Source organism: Daucus carota, chromosome 4 (assembly GCF_001625215.2).
Source record: "Daucus carota subsp. sativus chromosome 4, DH1 v3.0, whole genome shotgun sequence".
Classification (NCBI taxonomy): domain Eukaryota; kingdom Viridiplantae; phylum Streptophyta; class Magnoliopsida; order Apiales; family Apiaceae; genus Daucus; species Daucus carota.
This window is the reverse complement of record NC_030384.2, coordinates 29,060,780-29,079,477: the sequence shown is the minus strand read 5'-3', so window position 1 is coordinate 29,079,477 and position 18,698 is coordinate 29,060,780. Positions and strand designations below refer to the sequence as shown.

Sequence of the window (18,698 nt, the reverse complement as noted above, 5' to 3'; positions counted from 1 at the left end):
TTTATAAGTTAACCTTTTTTTTATATTGTTCACTCATAATCTCTTTTTCATCTTATTTTTTAAGAGTGCCACGAGAAAAATATGTCTTTCTTAATCATATTCTTATTTCATCTTCTTCCATCGTCCCATTCATCTTATTGATAATCATAAATTCATATTTTATTCCCTCAAACTAAATACACGGCTAAAAGCATACAAGTATCGTAATGTGCTTCTCCATGGGTATCTGATAACCATGTTAGGGTCTGTTTGGGAGTGCTGTTAAAAATTGCTATGCTGTCAGAAAAAGTGCTGGCAAAATAAGTGCTGTTGTAGAAATCAGATAACTGTTTGGTAATTTTTTTGATATTTACTTATTTTGAGTTATAATATAAAAAAAATAATGATTTTGGTGAGGTTTTATAATGAAATCTATAATAGCATTCTGCAAAAGCTGAAAAGCAGCTTTTTCCAAAAGCATGGGAGGACCTGCTTTTTCTAACAGCAGCTTTTCAGCTAAAAGCTGCTGTTCGGAAAAGCTGCTTTTAGATTTACCAAACAGTTTTTCACCTGCTTTTCAGCAAAAAACTGCTGTTGCTGTCTGCAATAGCAATCCCAAACAGTACCTTAGTAGTATAAATAACTTACTTCTCTGTCTTCGTCCCCCTCAGTCGCTACGAGCGCGCCCGGTGCAATAGACCAATAACTATAAAATATTTATGTTACTTTTCAAAACTATTAATATAATTAATACTTAAATTGTTATATAAATTAAACATGGACAAAAGTTTTAAGCGGGTGTTTGGCCATGCCTTCAAGCCCGGTTTTACCGTTTGTGTAAAATGTCAAGAATTATTTATAAAAAGTTAAGAATACTAGTTTATACTTATTTTCCAAACATTTTAATCATTTATGAGTAAGTCTTAACTTGTTTTTAACTTTTACTTCATTTTTTCACTTTAAACAAGAAGCATTTATTTTAAACTTAACCAAGCCTCTGATACAAGAAGAATATGAAATGAGGACACGATAAGTAAGTAAAGGGATGGAGTATCTTTTCTTCGTCTTCATTTAATTGTGGTTTTCATGAAATTCAATAACTTTGTTACTTGCGATATATTTTTTATTCCCTCTATTTTTTTTATATATTACTTTTGACCTGGGTACGTATTTTTGGATGGGTTGACCGGCTAGTAAAAATTACTATTTTTAATTGATCTTTTTATGAATTAAAATTTTGGTTATATATTTTTATTCAGAAAAAAAATTCAAGAATAATACTTTTAACTACCTGATCAAAGCACTTAAAATTAAGTGCCAAAAAATTAAACGTCATAAATTAAGAAACAGAGGGAGTATAGCAAAAGTAGTGTCGTCTCATATTAAAGTTTGCTATCATATAATTTAATTATTGCTTGATACATGGTAGTCTTGTGTATTGAATAGTTCGGATTTGTATCATGCATTGTTTCAGCCCCAGCCTTTTACAGGAATTGTGTTTCTTTTTCATTTTATAGTTTTTTTTTGTCAATCCATCTCATCATCTTCCCAATGTTTCATTGTAATTAGTTCGGGATCATCACAAGGACCATATTAGATGATTAAAAATCACGTAAATCTTGTGTAAGTATCATACTGATGATGATCATGAAATTAAATAATAGTATATATTTTGTGTATGACGAAGATGTTTTAAATAAGACAATATATATTTGTTTCAAAAAAAAAAAGGTAAGACAATATATGACTTAAACATCTTAAATTGCGTTTAATTTAAATTAAGTGTGTTGGTTTATAAATTCTTTTGGAATATTCTCTTTATGACCGCTATACCATATTATCTTTTACAATAAGTATTATCAATTTTTTTTTCTGTGTCTGATAACCATGTTTATATATAATGTCCTCGAATTTTACTAAACAAAACAGAATCAAAAATATATATATATATATATATATATATATATATATATATTCCATTAAAAGTTACAATTTTCAATTTTCCAAGACACTACAAATATAATTACTACTTACATAATATAAATACTTTGACATATTCCGATTTCACATGTAGTATATGATCTATAGACATGATTAACGTATTACAGCTGGGTGAACATAGTATAAAGAACAAACAATGTTAAAATAATGGGTAATTCTTGAGTATTTTTATTATGATTTGTGGCTATCTTTGAGCTCCAGATGTTTCTGGGTCTACCGAGCTCCTCACCTCATGATAAATATTATCCCGATTAGACCACTATTTTTAATTATAGCACACCACTATTTTTTGGAAATGAATCATTTTCCTTCTCTGTACCAAGTTGATAATCTGTCATTTTCTACTTGTTCGTCTTAATCCCTTGCTTCTCAAAAACAATAATATCTCCGTAGATATAAACAAACACGAAGATAGATTTTTATACTAGTTTAGTGGCTGCCACAACCTCCGAATATGATATACGAGTGACAGGATGATTTAGGATAATATTTTGTAAATATAGTATTTTTATATTTAAAATGATAAGAAATTTTATAAAATTATGAGTAAATGACAAATCGATGGCTGTAGTTTTCCGAATTTTACAAGATGGTGGCTGGACTTTAAAAATTACATAATAATAGCGGAGTTTATTTGCAAAAAATACCGTCAAAGTTGTTGTGCATGAGATCACAACATTCATAATTTTTGAGATTACAACAACTACAATTGAGATTGCATATAAGTTTATATCGTATAGAAAAAAATATCAATTTTGAGTATTTTTGAAAAACACCCGAAAAAATAAAGAATTACGAATTTTGGTGCAATTTCAATTGGGTCTACTTGGACAAATTAGGTAGTGGTGTTTTGGACCTTTAGTTAAAGGCAAAAATAAAATAGAATATCTATAAGCACGCGTTGAGATCAGATTTAAGAACCTTTGTTGATAAACATGAATGTTAGTACTATAATCACATATTTGTTGAGTTGTTATGTATATCATTAACATTTTGATTTGGTTAAGGGTGAGAATATTTTAATATTGCGGTGTACTTTTTTTGTTTCATATATTGCGGTGTACCTCTGGTTGAAAGAATCTTAATTGGTTTATTCGTTGTCTTGTTAATTAAGCACGTATTAGTGATTAAATATTTAAGAAAAGAATGATGAAGCTTCATATCTGAAGTCTGAACTATGATGGCCAGGTTAAATGTAATTATAGCCTAACGCGTTACACAATTACTCCATCTCAAATTAATATCGGCATTCGATTATATAATAATAAGAAAATGGCTACATCCCATATTTATTTCTCTCTAGTTTTGGACATTTGGCTATATAAATGGCCACTTGAGAATGAGCGGGCATGACTGCAGATCCTAATTTTAAAGTAAACGTGACACTGGAAAATAACAATAATAATGTGGGTGTCTGGGACTTCTGGACTAAAAAGCACAGAAGCCCAGTTCCCTTTTTCTGATGACCGTTTGGCACATTGGCTGAAGCGCTTAAAAAAAGGAAAAAAAAAGCTGAGATCAAAAGCTACAAAACGTAGCTCTTTTTTGTGCTCTAACTTCTTTCAATCAGCTTCTTTCTATCAGTATTTCCAAACACTTCAAAAATTTATAAGTCACGGTATCCAAACACTTATAATAGCTTATAAGTTCAAATCAACTTTTAACTTCTAATCAACTTATTTACTTTAAATAATAAGTCACTTTTTTTAAGTTTAGCCAAATGACCATATAAAACATCTTAAAAGATAAAGAAGACAAACTTAAAGGAGAGTATGATTTCAAATTTCACCCTATATATTTACGCATATGATGTGATTGGGTATTCTAAAAATAATATATTATTATTATTTTAAATTATTGTAAGTAAAATATATTATATCACTACAAGAAAATTGGCTAAAAGCGTCCAAGTAAAAGCGATCACAAAAAAATCACCGAAATATGTCACTTTCAATATGAGTTCAAACTTCGATTTAGTGACTAATAAAACGCGTACTTATGCAGTGGCGGACCCAGAAATATTTGTTAGTGGGTTCCTTATATAAATATTAAAATAAAAAAAATATGATAATGATAAAAAAAAGCATGAAAATTAATATATGAAAAATGTATTGTGTTTTAGAAATTTTTTCTAGGTGTTTTTATCTTTTAAAAATTATTTATTAAATTTTATCCGTAACTTTGACTTTTTAAAAGCATTTTTTATTTTTATTTCTGCCTATTTAGATGATATTTGATTACAATTTCTATGAGGTGGGTTCCTAGAAAAATTTGAGTGGGTTCTTCTCTAGTATTATGTGAATTTTTTGCTTAAAACCACTCTTTATACATGCTTAAAGCCGGAATCAAGTGGGTTCCCCAGCACCCGACGGTGACCATATAGGTCCGCCCCTATGCATTATGTATGTGCTTATAAACACATAATTACTAATTAGGAATTAGTAAATTTTCTCTTAATGCTACGTTTGTAAATATTAGACATAATGATCTATAATTATTCATATAATTTCTGACTATGTGTTTTGTTTGTGAAGGATAACAATTTTGATGTTCCGATTTATGAAAATGATTTCTTATTGAACGGAATTTTGAGGCGATGACAATGACAAGACTTTAACCACTGCCTCTTTAATTTTATTTAAATAATCTAGATATGGTATAGTCTTTGATAGTAGTGGCAATATATATAAGCAGGCTGGCTTAATATTTTGGTACATAGTATTGGTATTGTAGTTGGAACAAAGATTAGAAATTTGATTATGTATTATAGTGAATTACGTATCTATGAAAGCTTTTGTTTATTTTTATTTTGTTTACACCTCTCTACCGGTAATTAAATGGTTAATTATTTGAATTGTGGAATGATTTGTTGAGTTGTGCGCTCATAAGTGGTAGTAACAAAAATATTCTCGTTTTTTTTTAGAAATAGTTATGTATGAGAAATAATTATGTAAAAACATTCGAAGAGAATTATATATAGAAGTTTTAAATAAAATTCTTTTGGTTCTTTCGATGAGAAGTATACTCAGAATACGCGGCATGTATTTAAAACTTTTCAAAAATATAACTTATTAAAACTTTTAATATTTAAATTTTATTTAAAATAATTTTTTCAAAAAATAAATGATAAAATTATATATAGAAGCTTTCAAATGACTTGGTAACTAATGGAAAGACTGTATAAGAGTATCTCCAACAAGGGGTTGTCAAAATAGTTGCCAACCTTGTCAAATCATCATCTATACTATACTATAATAAGCCAACATGGGTATAATTTGTAGTCCCACTTTTTGTTCCCGTTTTTTGGTTTCGTCACACTTTTTTGGTTTCGTATCTCCGCTGTACTTATGTTTAAAAACTGTCTCCTACTAGGACTCTCTCTCCCAACACCTATTAGGACTCTCCCCCAGGCCCCAACAGAGATGGACGCAGCAGGCATACGAATCAACAGGAACAACAGGAGGAGGAGAAGCAGTGGTTCGCCGTCTCGCTGTCTCTCTCCCCCTCTCTCTCCATCTCCCTCCCTCTCTGGCTCTTTCCCCTTTAAACCATCAAGCGTCGAATTTACAGGTCAGTCTCTCTCCCTCCCTCCCTCTCTGGCTCTCTCCCCTTTAAACTCTATTTATCTATTTGCTCGAATTTGTTGGTGCAATCTCTCTCTCTCTCCCCCTCCCTCCTTCCCTCCCTTCCTCCCTCTCTCCCCTTTAATACTCTATTAATCTATTTGCTCAAATTCGTCAGTACAATTTGTTAATTTGCTTTTTTTGGTGATTGATACGCCCCTGTTTTCATCTCCTGAATTTCTTGTTTTCACCTCATACTACTTTACTATCATCATTATGATTTTAATAGTTGAAGAAACTTTCTACTCTTCTACACTCTACTCTCTTACACTCTTTTCATTCCAAGTCACGTGTTTTTCCTCTGTAATATCTCTTCACTGCTCTTTGGTTTTCTTTTTTTTTTTTCCATTTAGAATGGGCAGTAGAATATCTAAGGAGACTTATTGTAAAAGATTTGCTCATAATGTATTTGTTATTGCAGTTACATTGATGGAATCTCGAGAAGGCTCGAGCAAAATATGCCAACAAAACAGTCTATAAAAAGGTTTCGGTGCCCATCCAAAAAAACTTCCCGAGTATTTTGTATATGATTTGGGTGTTCCATATAGAAAATATACTCGACAAGTAGTAATCTATGCTCTACAGCTCTTATTACTTATTTTCGCATTGATTTATGATATTTTATGTTTCTAATGATTTGTATTGATGATATGTAGATTTTGTTGTGGATGATAACACGGGTTCAAACGAGTCAGGTTAGTTCTACTGGGTTTGCCGTCATGTTTTTAACTATGCATTATATAATTAGCTTATCATTTAAATGTTTTTCGTAGTCTGTAAACGCTGTTGGACTAATTTAAAATATTAAAGCACGCAAGGTATTCTTTTATGTCAATCTAATGTGGTTACTACCACTTCCATGTCTTAGGTTGAGGAGTCAAAAATACACCATTATTTCAATTAATAAAAGCACTTGGCTAAATAGTCACCATGTATCTGCTTTGTTTTTTTTGTTTTACTAGCAGCGCATAGACTTGAAGCTCTTGGCACATCTCTTCATCAACTTCTAAGCAATAGGATGGAACGAATTCGAAGACAAAAAACTGAAAATGAACAACAAAATGCCCAGATAAAAGCTCAACTAAATTGCGGTATGGTGTCTAGACACTAATCTTTTTGATTTGTTAAAGACTACACATCAACGTGTAGTGTTCATCAAATATAGTACTTTACATATCCATTAATAGGTTTGGGTAACACCTATGATTTCTCCAACAATCTGTATATTGATGGTCTCATTGTAGTTAAAACTTTGTTTGGTCACAGAACTATTAGCTATTCTTTCCTTTACTGTACTGCTGTCTCTGGTACGAGATACTTGATATGATAATTTGACTATGCTGAGCTTCCTTAAGCTTTTAGATCTCATATATCTTTGTTTATCGTCATGTATCATGACAGGACGAGAACAACCATTTGTTAGAAGAGAAAAAGCTTAAGAAAGTCTTTTTTGCTATAAATCTCTATATAGAAATCAATTTTATGTCACATTGTCGACGTGTAGTTAGGTAAATGAATCTGATTTCCAAAAGACGGTACATAGATGATCTGATTTGTTTTTTTGTAAAAGAACAAACTTACCTAACTTTCTTAAGCAAGAAAGAAAGAAAATAAGAAAATAAAAACAATGATATATTATGCAGAATGGACGATGATTATTTTCGCCAACTACCGGAGAAGTGGTTTTCTTGGTACTTTGCTAGATTACTCATTGAATCTGAACTTTGATCAGAGCCAAAAAGGTTAAAATTGTAAATGCAAATAAGTAAAACTATTGAGATTAAATGGTGTTATTTTGTTTTTTACATGAATAAATTCAATTTATCAATGTTGTACAGGGTTTTAAGGATATTGAAGACTTTCTCCTAGGGGTGTCAATAGTCCTTCTGATGGCAAAGTTGAGAAGTTGCCAGGCCTACCCAGAAGAATGATTAGGTATTTGATCATAACCTGTTCTCTGGGAGTTGGATTTTCCTGTGTTGTGCAGTTTGTGTTTTTCAGCTTTTTTATGTTAATATTTTCCTCTTTGATTTGTGTTCTTTTATAGTCTGCCTATGGTTAGACATATTTCTTTCCATCTATCATTTGTTAGTCTGGTTTCATGAGGAATTAAAAGAAAATTATTCCATTTTGTATATTGGTGGTCTCATTGTAGTTAACACTTTGTTTGGTCATGGAACTATTAACTATTCTTTCCTTTACCGTACTGCTGTCTCTGGTACGAGATACTTGATATGATAATTTGACTATGCTGAGCTTTCTTAAGCTTTTAGATCCCATATATCTTTGTTTATCGTCATGTATCATGACAGGACGAGAACAACCATTTGTTAGAAGAAAAGAAGCTTAAGAAAGTCTTTCTTGCTATAAATCTCTATATAGAAATCAATTTCATGTCACGTTGTCGACGTGTAGTTAGGTATATGAATCTGATTTCTAAGAGACGGTACATAGATTATCTGATTTGTTTTTGTTTTTGCTTTTATCTTTTTATGTATTTAATATGTAGGCTAATGCGACATCAAGGATCATCGTGAATGATTACCACCAGTTTAAGTTCTTAAACTGAAAATAAAAAGAAGTTTTCACGTTATAATTTGTGAATTTAAGAAGCAAGTCATAACAGATTTTTAACTCCATATGTAATATGATGTTGTAAAAAATTTTATGAACCGGAAGAAAGATAAGAAGTTTGGTAGCAGTTGAGTTTGGTGTTTGGTAAATTACACGCCAATGTAGTCCTGGTCTAAATATTCCAATATCATGTGATACCTGATTGACCCAAGAAAACGGGGAACAGAAAATTTCAATAGGACAATGCTGGGAGAAGCAGGATCTGTCATTGTGTTAAGCCTTGAAGTTACTTTCCCGTGGATTGTTAATGGAAGCCACCTTATAACATATGCCTAGATAGAAAGATATACCAGATTTTAAAGATTTTCCAAAGCGCTTATATCCATGGAATGCAGCAGGTAGGAGGGCAATTTCAACATCTTTCCTTGAAGTGATAAATGAAAATTTTAAGAATGTGAGATTGAGAAGATTTTCAAGCATTCAATTGCAACAGGTATGCGTGTTTGGGTATGTTTTTATGTGTAAATGAAATAATATTTTTTACATACTACCATCTTTGCCTTTCCATCTCTATATTTCATATGCTTCGCTTGCTAGAATTAAAGGTGATTTAGTTAGTGCAAATAGTTTGATATTCATGGGAAAGAAATTTTTGTCGTATCTCATAAATTTAATATTCATTGGGGGTGCGATTTGCTTAAAGATTCGTTGATTGCCAAAGCCTCATCTATAATTTAGAGACTCAGTGACGTCATAGGACATGAGGTCAGATACATAAACTTTAAGTTGCAGCCATTACTTAAGTAAACCGTATAAAAAAGAGAAATATATAAAGAAAAGAAAAATTAGTTTCGATACACCACGTTTATGAATTGGATTTAATATCTTTAAGGCTACCCACCATTAATATTATAGCTACAAGCCTACAACAAACCAAATGCTTCAGATCATATTGCATGTATAAAAATATATATGTGTTAACTGAGTATTATTGTTGGTATCGCATCATATAGCGGAGCTGAGGCTAGGCCTAGCAGTTAGTTTAAGATATGCAGGCTGTCCAGCATATGTATTATGTAGTCCCTAGCATCCTGCATTTCTCTCCCTAGCGCGTATTCATGTTGCTCCTCCTCTATTTTTTATATATGCACTATTCTGAATTGAATCTGTATCCCTTGCGAAATTAAAACACCCGCAGAGGCAAGCATCACTGGCTAGCTACCTCCTGCATGGGTTTCGCATGTATATTGTTATTATGTACTCAATTTTATATACTACTACATGACCACCAGGTGTATGAATTTTCACTCTTAATTTGCAAGAAATAACTATTTATTAGGTAAGCAGTTTAGACTGCTATCTTGAGTACTTCTTTTGTCATTGATTGTATGTTCTGTTTATAGAAAATTAGAGCTAACAGAGTTTTCAGCATAATCTTCTTTTCATTGTCAACATTAGTAAAGCCTGTTCCTTCATCATAGACGAGCTTTAACTTACCTTCGCTGATATAAAAATGATCTGGAAAGAGTTCTTCATGCACTCTGATTTATAGGCTGGAGGAGCATTCGTGAAGGGTGTTTGTGTTCTATAATTACCTGCAGTTATGTGTCAGCATGTGTAAGCTCTATGATTAAGATGCAGTAGTGAATCTTCTACCCTGCTCTATATGAAACGTTTATTTTGTAATGCTTACCAGAGATCTCAAGTTGCAAGAAAGTATGTTCAAGATCTTTATAAGGGATGCACATAGAGATGTTAATAAACTTTACCTTCTACCATAATATATGGCGTGCCTGTTTATTACATCTCTCAAGCAGCATATCTATTATTTGATTTTGATGAGTTTCATTGATTTTATAGGTGTGGGAGCGGCCTATGGCATTCTTCTTAACCGGTTACTAATTTTTTTTGGTGCAGTGGATGTTTTAAATGGTGTGTGGAAACTAAAGAAAGTGATGGTCGGAAAGCAGGTACACGAGACTTCTTAAACTATAATGAATTCTTATTATTCATATTGTTGGGGTAAGTTCTTATATATGTACAAGTTGATTTTGTATATTAAATATGAGCCATTAGCTCAATCATTTTCCCATCAGGTTAGCTACCCACATGGCTGATCTTCTCCACCAACAAAGATTTTAAGTCCAGACACTTCAGCTTTTGTTTGGAAGAGCTTCAGGAGGTCACTGTTCTGTCACCCTGTTCTTCCCCCCCCCCCCCCCCCCACTTTATCATGAGAAACTGCTTGACTTTATTGTGATAAACTAAAAAAATACAAAAAAAAACAGAAAAGAGAGAGAGAATTTAGTTCGGTGTTTTTTTCAGTTCGGACGTGTACCTGAGCGCGTCAAGTGCCAACATTCATTCTTCTACACTAATGATATTCGGCATTTGTGGTTAGCCAATTTTCAATTTGTGTCTTTGGTACGTGTTCATGTATTTTATGTAAAGCACATACATCATTGACTTTTATATGCGTTCAGCAGATTTTAAGATTTTTTGAAGTGACTTGAAAAAACGACCAAATTACTCCTTTGCGGAGGCCATTGAGTGGTGACAACTGAGTAGTCTATATATGTCCATATATGTATGTATGTATACTTCTTCACAATAATTTTAATATTCCTATATTACTCAGAGGTTTTATTCTCACTTTTTTAGTTATCTATTTTTTCTAAAATTTAATAATATAGATGGCAAAAAAAAAATATTTAGTAATCATCCAAATCAAAATAGTTGTGTAAAATGATATATGAACGATTTATTTGAGGATTTATATTTGAGTGAACCAAAACTTATACTTTTGTATGTTGCAGTGGTTTAGATAGTTTCGGCAAAGAGACAAGAAGCTCATGGCTGCAAAACCCCAAATTATATACAACATAAATCTTTGCACACTGAATCAAACATTAGGAAGGCGATTAAGGAGGTTCTCACGACGAGCTTCTGTTTTTATGTTTCTTATTTCTACATTTGTTTAGTACTCGGTTTGTAATGATCGACCTTCGCTGTCAAATTTGACCAATCAGAGTTTAAGAGATTTTAACTTTACACAATATAAAAACTTATCTCCAGAGATCATTTATTATATAATTAAAGATGTTGGAGCTGTTATAACTCTTATTTGTGTTGGGTGCTGCTATATTATTTTACAGATATTGAGGTCAAGTAGATGCTGGTGCCCCGTCTCTCAGAAAGCTCAAATTTTAACAAGGTTTATCAGATATCAGAATGCACGACGGTGTCGGCCGGACTGCATAAGAGAGGTGCATCTCGCCCTAAAAAATATATAGTAGACAAGGCACTTTCAATTCTTTAGATATCTATTTTTTTTCTGCTAATGTAAGAGTATATCAGTGTCAATATCTACTCAAGTACATTTATACTTTACCACACATACATCATTAGATAATGATATCAAATCAGAGAGATATGATGGTAGGAGGAAAATGAGATAATTAAGATATTTTGCAGGAAACTATTAACAATTATTTGCATAATGGCATGATCTCCCATTATCTTGCTTATCTGACAAGCAATGAACATTGACGACTTGCTGCTTCCAAATTTCCTGAGTTCTTTTTGCAAATAAAAGAATAAAAAAAAAGTGAAATTTTAAATTTTAGAAGGATGGTATTGGAAATTATTTATGGCAAGAGATCAAAGGGTACAAGTGAATAGGAGTGTAGTTGTGGACTTGCATATTTATATTCATATTATATGTCAAGGCCTACGGGGAAAGGTTGTTCAAATTTTGGTGAATGAATCCGAGTCACTAATTTAAATTAGTGGAGTCTTAGGCCAAGTATTATGTGTGTCATTCTATTCTTCCTCCAATTAATTACCCTGTCTATAAATATAAAACAAATAATATAACAATAATATTAAAATTTTAAACTTAGGAAGGGAATTCAATGAGCACAACCAGGCCCTGTTCTTGACTGAATGCATCGTTTACGGATAGCTATTGATGCAGCAATGGAGTTCAAATAAGAGCTTCCGTATTCTTTCCTTTTCATATCCATGATCTACATTCGAGTTTGGGTAGTTTAGCTTATGTATTCTTTCTTCTTCGTGCCTGGTACTCGCTAATTATGATTTAGCTTTTTGCCAATATGTGCACCTTTTGAGCAGTTATGAATTTGCTAATTAATAAGAAATCACTATGGATATTTTTGTATGCTGGTTTAGATTGGCACTTGAATATATATATTTTGTGTTGTTATATTTTGTGCAGAGGTTAACTATTAATTTCTTTTTGAAGTTCTGTTCCAGTGAGTAATTGTATTAGTAAATATATGGGAGTAGAGAATACATAGAACTCAAGTTTGCATTCAATACCTCATGAACCAGAGGACTAACCATGCATGTTGATTTTAAATTTGTCCATGGTTAGACTCGCTAAACAATTTTGGAAATTTGTCTATACATGATATCCTCTACTCAAAACTTGCACATCTGGATCCTCAATTAGGGTTATTTATGTTTTTTATATAAAAGACATCACTTGGCTTAATTTAAAAAGCTTTTATCATACTAATATATGTGGTTATGCGAAATCACAGATAGTAGCTGCATTCCACCTCTCATATACGCCTTCATGCGTAGTTCAAGAGACATTGCCATAGGATAAGTGGCAGTGGTCTCTCTTTTGATGGGCACATTGCTACAAAATGAACTTGATCCTGAAACAAACAAACTTGAATTTCAACGCCTTGCACTTACTGCGACATTCTTTGCTGGTGTTACTCAAACTATATTTCAGGTACAAGAAAATTTAACAATATAAAACAATGTGATCACAAAGGCACTAAGATCTTCCCCCTCATTGTCTATAACTATATTATATGCAAACTATTTTTTTTGTATGGATTGTACATATCTGATGCCTATACATATTAAAGTGTGTGTGATTTTAGGGATTTGTGTTTATATTCATGTGTAGATGTAGAGACACGGGAATTCTGGATGCTTTCCTGCTGATCTCAAAACTCAGCAGAATGTCAAAGCTGTTTTCGATACTGCTATCAAGGCTGTACTTCAACCTCCAAGGATGAAGGAAATTGCAAGGAAGACCAGATGTAGAAGCTCTGGTTGATCAATTGTCCAGAGTATGGTATGCGGAGGTTGTGTTGCTTAACACATGCTGTTTTCGAATGGACCAAAACAAAAGACTTTTGGCATAGATCGATCTCCTGCAATTGCTTTATCAGTTCAACAGAACAAACTCTTCTCTTGCTACGTGTACATCAATGGATGTTGGCATGCATAATTGTAGCCGGAGGGAATTTGTTGATTTTGTGAGTTTTTCTTATTCTGTTAGCAAATGAAAAAGATAGCCATAGGAAATTAGGAACTCATTCTTTCTCTAGGCTATGACTATTATGGTGATATGTGGATGTGCATGTGTGATGTCTGGCTATTTAATGTGTAAGCTCTATCTTCCCAGTAAGATTCATATTTTGCTACTGCTGTTTAATTTGTAGAAATTTATGTGATATTTCTTGACATGGTGTAATACATATTTTAGTCATGGATGTTCCCAAGATCTCAAAATATGAAGTACTAATTTCTTGCTTTTGACTAATGCATTGGCAAAGAAGTCTGATTCATTAACTAGGAATTTACCCATGAAATATGAATAATATGGGGTAATATTAATCAAAAACCACATTATCATTTATTAATATTAAGAAAACATTCACATATGGAAAAACAAATTTATTGTTAATACTAATATTTTATAATATAGAAAAATATTCCACAAGACAAACTTTCAAAAGTGAATATAACCAATCCACTAATATAATTTAATAACATTTTATTTAATTAATGAAAAAACATTAAAAAAATTATATTAAGCTTATAAATAAACATTCACATATGAAATCGACTAATATAATTTAATACCATTTTATTTAATTAATAAAAAAATAAATAAAATGATATTAAGCTTATAAATACTTACATTAAAATTATATGGTCGCCCGTGCTTCGCACGGGTTATAGGCTAGTATATATTAATATTCAATTTCCACTTTATTTTTTATCAACTTGGCAACATTCTACTCCAATAGTCAGCCGTGTGAAATTTGCCTATGTGATCCCCTGAATTAAATTACAAATCACTCATGAATTAAAAGAAGTATTAGTAATATATATTTTTTGCACTCATATATGTATTTTAATCATTTTGAGAAGTTGCCAAGTTTTGGCAATCTTGCTGGACAATTTTTTGACAACCATACAACTTCAATATGTTGGCAAGCAAGGTTCCATGACACATAAATTTTGGCAATCCTTTAACAATTTTTATTGGAGATGCTCTAAGAAACGAAGGGCATACTGATGGAATATTCAAGCAGAGCTGTTACAACCACTGGCTAAGGTGCAGTAGTTGCGACAAAAGAAAAGTCACTACAATTAAAATTGATTTCTTCCTCTTTCCACTGCATTTGGCTCATATAATAAAACTTGAATGGTCGGTTGAGGATCGGTAACAATACATTCATGCACGTTTTTTTTAACTTGTTTATCCTGTACTTGACTACTCTTTTTAATTGACTGATCACCGATTGAAGAAAAATTACAGAACTTTCATGGAATTAGCTGAGATCAAGTAAAACTAGAATTTGCTGGCCGTCTGTTTGGCACATTTGCATTATTAAACGGAATTTTCCATTGCTTTTCCCGTATGCTTTTCTCGATTGAAAAATATTTCTCGCACAAAATGGGATACAAAATCTTTCATAAAATGAAATGTGTTAAGTTTTAATGAGAATAATTTTGTGCATATAGCACTCATGTTCTCAATTAGCAACAGAATTTAATGGTTGACAACGAAAATCTCTGTTTTATGATACTCTGTTGCCACTGAAAATTTCTGTTACAATACTGGGAAATCTTGAAGTGTATTATTTCTGCAATAAACTAAGAGGGGTGTATTGGATTGGGATTTTAACGCATTTTTTTGCATTCATGAAATCCGAGGGTATTCGATTGGGATTGTTTGAAATCCATTAAAATTTTGAGGTATTCAATTGGGATTTTAAATTATGTTACAAAATCTGGTGGTATTCAATTGGGATTTTAAATTATGCTTTAAAATCCGATCGTATTCAATTGGGATTGTTTAAAATCCATTAAAATCTGATGGTATTCAAATGCTAATGGGTTTTTTTTCATTTCATAAAATGATGGATTTTGTGGCATTCTTGAGTGTATTTTAAGTTTTTTGAAATCCCATCAAAATCAATGGGATTTTGAAGCATTGAACCTAAATCCCATCAACTCTGCGACATTTTATTAAGAATCCGCACAAAATCAAAATCTCATACAATCCATTAAAATCCATAGACTAAAAACAATCCATTAAAATCCCAATCGAATACACCCCTTAAATGAGAATAACCATGATTCACAGGTATTAATATGCAAATACTGCATCATTTCTGGAAATAATGTAGTGTAGTTGTCTATACGATTGACAAATAATACTAACATGAGCTTGCTATCTAATCATAATTTACAAATTGTTCAAATATTGTTATGATGATTCACATGCAAGAAATATGAAAATATACAGTATCATCTGGTTCCACTTTTAAGATGAAGCAAGCTCGATTCATTCTGCTGTAAATGCTTGCTGCATATCTGATTTAGTTGTATCGTCACAGGCATGGAGAATGGTGCAAACATCATATGATTCTAGCCATTTTTCTGCGTTTATAAGGATTAGAGGCCCGTATTCGAATACCATTTGCTTACACTGCAAAAGATGAAAATCCAGAAGTTAGATGATTTTGAATATGAATGTTTGAATAGTGAAGATTTTTGCTATAATGCAACAGAAAAATCTCAAAATTTTAAGTATTCTGAAAAGAATGAATCCTTAAAAGGATATAAATAACTAGCAAAAATATCAGAACTACAGATTAATTTCAACCTTCGTTTCGTATCCCTTTACAGATTGACATGCCTTCACGAGGGCTTCAATTATATCCAACTGCCAGAAAATCCATAACATAAGATGTTGTAGTGATCAACTAAGAAGCGTATATGTGCAAGCTACCAACAAGCTCTAAAGATGTACAGATAGTAGGTACTCAGTACAGTCAAATGAGCTAAAACATTAGCAACTAATAAATGCTAATTCTGATATACAAACTTAAACCAGAGGAAATGTTGCAGCAACATACCTCCATGTCAGGATCTTTCAGTTTCAGCAAAGCTTCTGCAATGGCATAGTGACACAACTCGCAACTATTTTTACTAGCTTGCTGAGAATTGAGAGCCACTTGTTCGCAGAGATTGACCTTTTGACAGAAGTCTGTGGGCTGAATGGAGGATATCTCCAAAAAGAAAAGAGGAGCATAGTAATCCACCAATATGAGACACTGCCAGAACAAAACAGCACATGAAGTAAGATCAAGACGCACAGAACTTGTAAACATTGCTTTCACTTGCAACATATCAATTTATTCTAAAATTTACTCTACTACTTTTTATTGACAATATGCATCGACTGCATCACCATGCCTGCAATATTCTTACGGAAGTGGCTAGGTACAACTAATTATGTGATTCATAATCAAACTTTACATGAACACTTCCAATGTTTGTCGTAAGTATAATGATATCATAAAGTTCTCTTATGCAGACCACAAAGGATGGAAACTTTAGCATTCAAATCCTGGCAGATTTTTCATTGCTTGTGGTATTTACATATCAAGCTACCACATTAATATGATAAACTTAAACTAAGTCAAACAAATTCAAGCATGAAGTATATTGAGCTATGAAGAAACACTTCATATAGAAGTCGCAAATTATAAGACAACTAGCTGCTCTCAATGGTAAGTGGTTCATGTAAGAAGTTCATAGATTTTGGTGGTTCTAGCAGTGGAACCCATAAGTAAGACATGGTAATCCAACATGTTGATCTTCGTTGTTTCAAGGGGAAAAATAAATTGGCAGCAGAGGAACCCATAAGCAAGGGCATGGTAATCCAAAATGTTGATCTTCGTTGTTTCAAGGAAAAAAAGAAAGAAAATTTTTGGCACTTGAAATTAGAAAAGAATACCTCTTCCTCAAAAGATTGCAACTTGGAGCAGGATTCGTGAAGAATGTCTTTGATCTCATTCTGCGTTTTGTTCGCATTCAGGTAACTCAGTGCCTGGGCAGCAAATTCTTCACACAGTGTGCAAACATTCTCTTTTTTGCCTACTTTTTGAACATCCTTTTCAGAGTCTTGGATTACCTGCAAAACTGTAGCAACACAGCCTAATCTTTCAGTTTTTCGACTCACTCTCATCTGAGAGCGAGACACATTCAAATATTAAAATCATTAGAAAAAAGGCTACTCAGTGGATACGACCTAGGAAAGGCGTAATCAGTAGTTAAAAACGGTATCTCTCATTACTAAACAAGGACGAGGCACATAACATATGTAGTATAGATGGCCTTAATAACAAGGCAGATGAATTACACCTATTTAAAGTGTCCAGCTAGCTATATATGCAGTACAGGAATAAAACTGAAATGAAATGGCAAAGCAATAGATGAGAATTCATAAGATATGGTTGCCTAGGTATCACTTGAATTCGACCTTCGATGGTGAAAAAGAACAACAATAGTAATTTTAGAAACTAGTGGAAAGACTATATGATTTTGGGTGAAAGAGAATCTACCTGGATGAGAAGATATTTGAGCCGTCGCCCCATTTAAGATACTACTGGTCTCCAATTTTCTAGAATCACTAGCCCAGCTAGCTCCCAGTACAAAGAGAATTACAAGCCAAATTCTATTGCCCATGTTGCGAATGCTGAAAACATATTATGCAGATCAAGAATATCAAAAACTGAACTCAAAATGATTAAGCAACTTCAAAACCTCTTGTAAAACAGGTTCCCAGGATTATCATCAGTGGTGCCAGACTTCCCGTACTTACTAGGATTGCCGGAACCATTATCTTGGACTAAAGTATTAAATCCTTACAACTTTTTTAGGTAGGATCGAATCATGAATAATAAGGTAATATGTGCCTTGTTTCTTTTATCTTAATTTTGCAGGTTAAACACAAGAAACCCCATTAACAAGGAACTTCATAATTCACAAATCATTCATTATACACTAATAATTCTTCTCTTTAGACATGAAAAGAGGTCAACTGTAACATACAAGTAGCTAAAAAAAATATTCAGAAAACTCTGCAGATCAAAACAAGAACTACAAAATCAAAGTAGAAATTAAAACCCTGAAAGATAAGTTCTAACTAAAATAAATAGATCATACCTTGTGTTGTGGATGAGGAGAAAGTATTAAGAAATATGATATTTTCAGAGAATGAAGAAATAAAGAATCTGTAATCACCATTCTAAATAGATAAAGATGTAAACTTTAAAGAAAGGGTCGTTGACACTTGACACTGATGTTTGCTTCAATTTGAATGGTCGTTGGTGGTATATTACTCTTTTACCCATATTTATAAGTCCATCTAACAGCCAATTTTTAAAATAACAA

General features: G+C 32.3%; 1 protein-coding gene and 1 long non-coding RNA gene across 5 annotated transcripts; one reads left to right on the top strand and one right to left on the bottom strand.

The window, feature by feature from the left end:
* The first annotated feature begins 5,426 nt into the window (after positions 1 to 5,426).
* On the top strand, positions 5,427 to 13,718 carry LOC108218257 (uncharacterized). Of its 4 annotated transcripts, none has more exons than XR_010291098.1 (10): positions 5,427 to 5,550; positions 6,025 to 6,087; positions 6,260 to 6,298; positions 6,569 to 6,694; positions 7,442 to 7,538; positions 8,573 to 8,670; positions 10,095 to 10,147; positions 10,274 to 11,443; positions 12,743 to 12,942; positions 13,123 to 13,718. It is a non-coding gene; the product is annotated as an uncharacterized LOC108218257 (long non-coding RNA). The 4 variants fall into 4 exon arrangements; XR_001806332.2 differs by having other exon boundaries at positions 10,038 to 10,147; XR_010291097.1 differs by having other exon boundaries at positions 8,573 to 10,147.
* Positions 13,719 to 15,603: 1,885 nt separating this feature from the next.
* On the bottom strand, positions 15,604 to 18,609 carry LOC108216098 (uncharacterized). The gene is made up of 6 exons (XM_017388775.2): positions 18,471 to 18,609; positions 17,867 to 18,000; positions 17,260 to 17,444; positions 16,376 to 16,573; positions 16,123 to 16,182; positions 15,604 to 15,945 (listed from the first exon to the last, which is right to left on the bottom strand). Exons 2-6 carry the CDS (start codon positions 17,988 to 17,990, stop codon positions 15,802 to 15,804), a joined length of 711 nt encoding a protein of 236 aa, XP_017244264.1. The 5' UTR covers positions 17,991 to 18,000; positions 18,471 to 18,609; the 3' UTR covers positions 15,604 to 15,801.
* Between the last annotated feature and the right edge of the window lie 89 nt (positions 18,610 to 18,698).

Coding starts and splice junctions, on each gene's coding strand:
- LOC108216098 (XM_017388775.2), bottom strand. CDS start 17,990: ATGGGCAATAGAATTTGGCTTGTAATTCTCTTTGTACTGGGAGCTAGC. Junction 17,445..17,866: donor TCAAATATCTTCTCATCCAG/GTAGATTCTCTT, acceptor GTGTTGCTACAG/TTTTGCAGGTAATCCAAGAC. Junction 16,183..16,375: donor TGAAAGATCCTGACATGGAG/GTATGTTGCTGC, acceptor ATTTTCTGGCAG/TTGGATATAATTGAAGCCCT.